This window comes from Elaeis guineensis, chromosome 10 (assembly GCF_000442705.2).
Source record: "Elaeis guineensis isolate ETL-2024a chromosome 10, EG11, whole genome shotgun sequence".
Classification (NCBI taxonomy): domain Eukaryota; kingdom Viridiplantae; phylum Streptophyta; class Magnoliopsida; order Arecales; family Arecaceae; genus Elaeis; species Elaeis guineensis.
Window position 1 is genome coordinate 41,512,583 of NC_026002.2, and position 7,953 is coordinate 41,520,535.

Genomic DNA, 7,953 nt, shown 5'->3' on the forward strand with positions numbered 1-7,953 from the left:
ATGGATCTTTTGCAAGGATCCGATATTTAGCCTGTTTTGAAGGGCACTGAAACAATAGTAGCCCCTCAAACATAACAAACATAAATTTTTTTTTGTAATTTCTATCATGTTCATATTTCTTTCTCAATAAATCCATAAAAAAACCCTTATCCAAAAACTTACCAATTAATGCAGAATGTAGTCATCGTGAAGTCAATTTGATTTCATCTTTTGAGAAAAGAATGACCTCAGAGAACCTCTGCTCGAATTGTTCAATTTGGGCTTCAGTAGCTCTTATCATCTTCCATCGAAATTTTCTTTATCCTGAACAACCTGTGAGCACTGGTGGTTCGAATCTCCCATAGGACTTCTCGGTTGAGACCTAGACCCAGCCCCCTTGTCCACTAGTGAAGAAAATGCCCTTTTCGACGAAGCTATTTTGTAGTGAAGAAAATGACAAAGATGCCCCTTGTATGGGGATCTCCCTCGTTTGAGTACGAACCTCCTTCCTCACATTTGAAGTCGAAGAAGGTGAAGAGGAAGCGACATCCACCTCCACTTTTCCCTTGTGAGCAGCCTTTGCTCCCTCCGAGGTGATACAGCTGCCCCTATCATCACTCCGACCGTCCGAGCTTCATTGAGAAGTTGACAGCATCCTATCAACAGAAAGGGAACCCCCCTTCCCAGCATAAGATGACGTCGGGCCTGATCCAAAAAGGATCACGTACCATCCATAGCTGTACCAGCACCACCGATGTGGACGGACACCAAAACACTAACCCTAATCAAAATGAAACGAAAAAGGGCTTTCCAGTGCAGTAGCTTCTCTCACTAATTTTACCTCTCTAAATTGGCAACTCCACAACATAAGAAAATGATTTATTAGACTCCGTCAGCATAATTGGTATCCATTCACCTAATGGTTGAGTTCTCTTGACCCAACACACATTTAGATAGATGTTCCACTCTTAAATTATATGATGATTTAATAAATAAAATAAGAACTCCAAAAGCATCCGGTCACAATAAAATTAAGGCGGTTGCGAGGTCGCTATTTGGATATCTCATTATCTAAAGGTGGTAAGGGCCTGCCTCGTTATCAAACTCCTTCAGGGAACGTTGTGCTTGGCCCATTCTACCCAATGATTAAATTCTACCAACTATTGCTTAGTTTTCTTTTTCTTTTTTTTTTTTTTTATGCATTACCAACTATTGCTTGGTTGGACTTCGAACAGAAGTAGGTAACCCCCACCACACGATACTAGACCAATGTTTTTTTCTAACATCACATTACCATCTCCATTTATGGATCATAATTTATACGTGGCTGTTGTGTGAATGGAAGACAGTGACTGGGGATGTGCCAGCCTCACACCTCTCTCTTCATCCTTTTGCGTTGGAAAGTCCCTCTCGCCTTTTTGGCTGATTATTCTGCCACACCACTCTTTCATTAATCAACTCTTCCACCTTTGGGGGAAGCTGTTCTTCTGTACGGAAAAGTCAAAAGTGTCCTTTTGATTCTTTAGAAGCATTGGGCCTTCTGGACTAGTTTAGGCCTTCAACAAGCTCGTTGACGCACATCTTCTCCTCTTATGCTGGCTCATGGCCCTCACTTGCAAGGCCCCATGTAGTTTACATTATTTGCAGATGTGTAGTTAGACATAGTAATCCTCAACTAGAAGCAGGTTAGAGGATCTAATGCACCATTGATGCTCATTGGAGCATTTGATACTCCAAAACTATGCTCGCGCATGATCGTAAAATCAAAATGTTTGAAAATACATGATCATGGGCAATGTAAATGAGCATGAACTTAAAGATTTGTATTTTCATGCATCTTGATACATGGTCGAGCACTGGTGCTCCATCAAACCATCAAATGATCCGATGAAATAATAGAATCAACTCATTGTGTGTCCTCGGCTTATCTTTCTATTCAATTTATAATATTTTATTTTTTGATTCTCGTAGATGTATCTTTTCATGAGTAATTTAAATTATATGATTTATCAAAAACATATTTTTTTTTAGGGAAAGGGAAGCAGAGAGCATCTTGATTTATTAGAAAAATAAGTTAAAAGTGTAATATTTATAAAGGAGAGAAGCAAGGAATACTAAAAGACAAAAGGAACACAGAAAAATTACATGGTTATCTTTGGATCTTATGAAGTAAATGTATTCTCAAACTTTGAAATAATGCAAAAACTTACACAGAATTGAAGATGGAGTACAGTTCTTCTTAAGAAAAATATGAGAGTTTCGTTCTTATCATATATCCTAGCACATAAAAGCTGCCAACTAGTCAATAGCATGCTGTTTTGATGCCGCAAAATTCACTTTTCTCCATTTAGTCCAAAGTTAATGCTGGTTAAAGGGTCGTCGAGAAGCTTCAAACTGAAGAGAAAGATCATTTCAAATGCATTGAGTAAGAGGGCATTTGATAAAAGGATAATTAATAATTTTCAAGCTTCTCCCTTGAAGAATACAATCATTACTCATGTGCTATCTTTTTCTTACAAGAATTTCACTGGTGTGGACTCTATTTCGATGAGTAAAGCAGAGAAAAATCTTGATTTTCTCGGACATTTTAACTCTCCAAATTATCTCGCTATAGGAAAAGATCGAACCACTATTGCTAATGAATTTATAGTACGTGTTGACAATAAATGTGCCATTTTGAGAGAGTTTCCGACAAGGAATATCAAAGGCTCAAGATAGTTTAACGATAGCAAAATTAGATTGGAGAGCCTTTAATTATTGATAGTGACTCAAAAAGAGGGGACCTCTAAGTTTGATGTTCCAAGATAAAAATCTTACTATTGAGAAGAAACTATACATCTTTTCGATAAGGCTAATTAGTAGAGTCATAAAAGATAAAACAAAAAAGGCATAGTACTACACCAATTATCCTTCCGAAATCTCATAGATGCTCTATTCCCTAAATTAAAGGTGAGACAATACCGGAATGCATAATAGAAAAATTTCATCGAATAGAAAATTATCTCCAACTACTTTCAAAATTTATTTCTTCAACCATAAATACTAGATAGTTTGGAAGTGTTGGGTTAACTCCTGACTAAAAATTCATAAGTAAATCTCTTTTCCCTTTAGGCTGGGCCGAGCTGGGCCATATATCTTTATGGCATTAAATAAAACATGAAGGGCACTACTAGTATTTCATGTTGCCATGAATATATTTGAAAGGGAGACTTCCTACCCACTCAAGCCAAAAAAGAATATGAAACCAGTCGGTACCCACCAAAAACTAGAAAACGATGGAACTTACGGCTCCTCATCGTATAAATACCAGCAGATTAGAGATGTTCAATCTCTTAATTTCTCATGCAACAGAAGAAGAGTACCGGAGGCCATAATGGACTGCTGCATCTGTGGTCCCATGGCCAATTATTTCAAGCCTCCGAGGAACTCCATCTGCTCCAGCTGCTATGAGGGAGCCAAAGGAATGATGGCTTTCATCAACGAGCTCGACGGCGATCAAGATGCCGGCTTTCCTACAAATTCTCGTGGCTTCAAACCCAATATATCCAAGGCAATCTCTTCCTTCTTAATCCTCTGTTAGGTTGCTTATCCCAGGACTCCTTTCCTTAGTCTTACACAAATTTTATATCTTGTTTTCAGAAGGATATGGTTCTTCTTTTGATTGATTGAACTTCATGGATACATGCACAAAATGTAGCTGTGTTGATTTTTTTTTTCCCCCCCTGATTACTTCAAATGTAGATTTTTTGGGTGTAAAATTAATGGGATTTTATAGGGGCTGTTAAATGCTTATCCCAGGAATCCTTTCCTTAGTCTTACATAAATTTTATATCTTGTTTTCAGAAGGATATAGATCCTCTTTTGATTGATTGAACTTTATGGAAACATGCACGAAATGTTGCGGTGTGTCTTTTTTTTTTTTGTTTTTGGTGATTACTTCAAATGTAGATTTTTTTGAGTGTGAAATTAATGGGATTTTATAGGGGCTACTAAATGCTTTCAAGTGGGTGAAGAAGATGAAAGAAAGGGAGGAAGAACTGAATGAGAAGTTGAGGTTTCTAGATTGTCTTGTCTTGGCGCTGAGGGATGGGATTCACACAGACATTATGGTGAAGCCAGGCACAGGGGCTCCCTTAGCTGCCCATAGAGCTCTGCTGGTGAGTTCTCCCCTAGCCGAGGCATGGCATACCCCAGTTCACCGCTCCTAATAATTCTCCTCATGGTCCTATTGATCAACAACATGCATGATACCATAATCTCCTCTCATAATTCCCTTTGGTGATGCAGGCCATGAAGTCTGAAATCTTCAGAACCATGCTAGGCTCAGATGAATGCAAAGCCCCTGCAGAGGACACCATCTCATTCCCCGAGCTAAGCCATGATGAGCTCAAATTCCTCCTGGAGTTCCTCTACACTGGAAGTTTGCCCAAGGGGAGCACAGACAAGCATTTGTTTTCTATGTTAGTAGCAGCAGATAAGTATAACATCCCTTTCCTAAGAAAGGTCTGTGAGCATCAGATACTAGACTTGTTGGACTCATCAAATGCACTCAATATCCTTGAGGTGGCAGACGTTTGCTCTAATAGAATGTTGAAGGATCAAGCTATGAACTCGATTGTCAAGAATGTGGAGGACGTTGTGTTCTCCAAAAGATACGAGGAATTTGCTCTGAAGAATGCTCATTTGTGTGTGGAGATCACAAGAGCATTGCTGATGGAGATGAAGGATGAGAAGGATCATGAGATGTCCAGTTGAATTGGAGATTTTTTTTTTTAAGTTGAAGGCTACTTTTTGTTGAAAGGGCAATATAGAAGATCAAATAAGTGGAGAATATGTTGGATTATAGACTCGAAGCTGGATAGCCACAGAGAAATGAGTGATGAAGAATGCTCACCCAATTACATGAAGAAATCATGTATTGAAATTAATAGACAAACTATTGTTCCATTGTTTTTTTTAATAGAAAAAGTAAAACCATCGATGCGATTTACATCATAGTAGGAGATCTTGATCACTGGTTAATACTTCAGATGATTACTATTCATTTCCAAGCCGTTCTTACTTTTCTAAATTTGAAAATTTTTCTTAGTCCTCTATCCAGAGACTTGGTCATTCACAGCCACTTGCAGAGAAAAACTCTTGGTTTATAAACATCAATATGCCGTTTCTCAGTTTATAACCATCAATTTGCTGACAAAAATATGCTGTTTGATCCTTTGCGCCATGAATTTCCTGTGGCCCTGCATCAAGGGCTAACAGAGCCATGCAGTGGATGTGTGTGAAAAAAATATTCTGAAGCATGTATAGCTGCATTTGAAAGTGAAATAAGGGGAGGTAAAAGTCATTTAGCATAGTTGTTCCACCTTTTTCAGCCAAAAATGCATTGGAGAACTTGATTGAACCATTTTTTGGAAGGGCAAAACGGGTATTTCAAAAAGTTGGTATATAACTTTTTATTTTCAAACATATGTCTCACTAAATTTAAGAATAAGTTACTCCACCATGTACGATGAAGGGCTTTGTGTGCAAGAGGAACAAGAGGAAGTTAACCCATTTGCTCTATGTTAACTTGTTACGCTTCCGAACCAAGGATTGGAGTTTCTGGTAAAATGTTATAAGAATTTTTTTATAAAAAAAGAAAAGAAATGGATATAATTTGCCACAATATCGACATGTATATATATAAAATACCCAAGCTTAGGTCCATGAAAATCAGACCTGATCATGGGCCGGGCTTGCATCTAGAAAATGTCAAATTTTACATGGATCCAGCCTGAAGTCCGATTAAAATATATATACTATTCTTCCCTTAAGTTGCCTCCATGAGAGATTGTTGAAGCAAGATATCGCTGAGAAACATGGTGTTGCATGCAAAAATCATTGTCAACCCAAAAAATAAAAGCTGTTAAATGCAAAAATCACCACGGAACCACCGATAATTAGTATCAGTTTTCGACTCTTATTTTTGGTTTGTTTCATAGCAGTTTTTTTTTTTTTTTTGGTAAAGTTTCATAGTAGTTTTTAAGAACAAACAAACTGCCGGTTTCTCAATATGGAGGTGCTTCTCTTGGTTAATATTTGGAGCTGCTGCAAGGAGCCAATTTATAACGAATTTAGCAAGAACTTGCGAACGCATTGGAGCAAATATAATCAATTATTCTTTTCAAAGGTCATTAATATCATTTTTAGCAGAAAAAACAATTAATGTATCCTATTTTCATAGCTTTTCTAGCTTTTAAGAAATTGACAACATCCTTTCTTAATTTTCAAAAGATAATTAAAAAGTTGGCGCAAAGAGAGTAGTACTTCTATCCAACCAAGAGTTGTATTTTTCACCGAATTTAATATGTAGTCCAGCAAAGACTTGGGCATGCGTAGTTACTTCAACAGAAAAGAGTTAGACATCAACCGTCTAGATGGAATTGGGAGCGAACTTACTAGTTACAACCTTGAGTGTAGTCAAAAAGGAAAATTTTTCTCTTGGTTTCTGATTTATTCCTTCTCTTTTCTCTAACCCACGTCTCTGTGTCATTAAAAAAATAAAAAAAGAGAACTCTTACCTCTCTTTGTGGAAGCTGGATTAAAATTTGCTTCTCTATTAAAGAAACATTAATTTGTATGGAATTGAACAGTTTCTAAATTACAGAAACACTAAGTAGGATTAAAAGTTATGCCATGAATTCTGGGCATTTAATTTCACTCAGTATAATATCCTCTTCCCACCATTTTGTTATCAGGAATCAAGCACAAATTGTGAACGTTTCACGTTTCAGGTATTGATCTTGCCACATAATTAAGGGTCAAATCAGTATGTTACGGATCGTCAGCTATTAACGGTGTTAGTGATGGCCGTCGGAGAGCCTGGGTATCGCCTGGACCCGAGCATGGGCCGGGCAGCCAGTCTGGCCCGATAGTCCTGGCCTGAGATTTAGGTGGACTTGGACACGGGGAATTCACGTGAGGCCCAATCCGGCTTGAGGCTGGAGAAGCCCGCTTACTTTTATGATCCGGCCTGAGAATCTATACAAATAAAAAAAATTCTTTGTGCACCGTGTAGAAAATCCGACATAGAGTATATCGCCTTGTCCCATTGATCCACGTAGCCATCGCTTTCCAATACGCGTTTAATGTCTGAAGTTTTATTTTTCGTTTGAAATTTTGAATTACGTAAATACCTCTTCTTTTTGAAAAAAATTATGACATCCTGTAGCATATTATGATATCTTGCATCAAATTATAATTACCTGCACGCAGGATGTCATAATATGATTTAAAAAATTATGACATCCAGTGCATACTATAATATCTTGCATCAAATTATGACTTCCTGCACGTATGATCTAGGATGTTATAATATGGAAGGGATGTTTTTGTCCAACCACTTTTCAATGCGCATTTAATGCCACAGTTATGCTTTTTTATTTGAAAATTTTGAATGACAAAAATATTCCTACTCTTTAAAAAAAATTATGACATCCCATGGCATATTATGACATGCTGCATCAAAATTACGATTTTCTGTACGTAGGATGTCATAATTTTTTTCAAAAAATATGAGTATTTTCATCATTCAAAATTTTTAAACGAAAAAATAATACTGCAAGTATTAAATGCGCATTGAAAAATGATGGCTATGTGGACTAATCGGATAAAGTGGTGCATCCCAATCCAACAAATAAATGGTGTACTCATGGTCTCTGGCTCTTTGTACATACTTATCAATTTTGATCTTTGAATTTAGATTTTTGTTAATTATATAAAAATTATTCATATTTTACTCTGTTTCCCATATAGTTTTTCGCATAGAATCTTTACTGTTTGAGATAGAAACAAATAAACAGGCCTCTTGGACGGGCTTAAGTAGTCCATCCATTATCTAGCGCCGGGTCTGAGCAACAAAAATAAGCGAGATGGTCGGGCCTGGCAGGGTCTGGATTGAAAACAAAGCTGCTAATATCTAAATAAAGCCCGGCC

At 37.3% G+C, this 7,953-nt stretch overlaps 1 protein-coding gene across 1 annotated transcript; it reads left to right on the forward strand.

The window, feature by feature from the left end:
* The first annotated feature begins 3,303 nt into the window (after positions 1–3,303).
* Positions 3,304–4,974, forward strand: LOC105052263 (BTB/POZ domain-containing protein At3g56230). Its single transcript, XM_010933023.3, has 3 exons — positions 3,304–3,529; positions 3,963–4,136; positions 4,267–4,974. The coding sequence occupies exons 1-3, from the start codon at positions 3,353–3,355 to the stop codon at positions 4,732–4,734; spliced, it is 819 nt and encodes a 272-aa protein (XP_010931325.1). The 5' UTR covers positions 3,304–3,352; the 3' UTR covers positions 4,735–4,974.
* The last annotated feature ends 2,979 nt before the right edge of the window (positions 4,975–7,953 follow it).

Bases quoted from the DNA above. Each gene is read 5' to 3' on its own strand.
- LOC105052263 (XM_010933023.3), top strand. From the start codon at position 3,353: ATGGACTGCTGCATCTGTGGTCCCATGGCCAATTATTTCAAGCCTCCG. The intron at 3,530-3,962 runs GCAATCTCTTCC...GGGATTTTATAG, and splicing joins TCAAACCCAATATATCCAAG to GGGCTACTAAATGCTTTCAA. The intron at 4,137-4,266 runs GTGAGTTCTCCC...TTGGTGATGCAG, and splicing joins CTGCCCATAGAGCTCTGCTG to GCCATGAAGTCTGAAATCTT.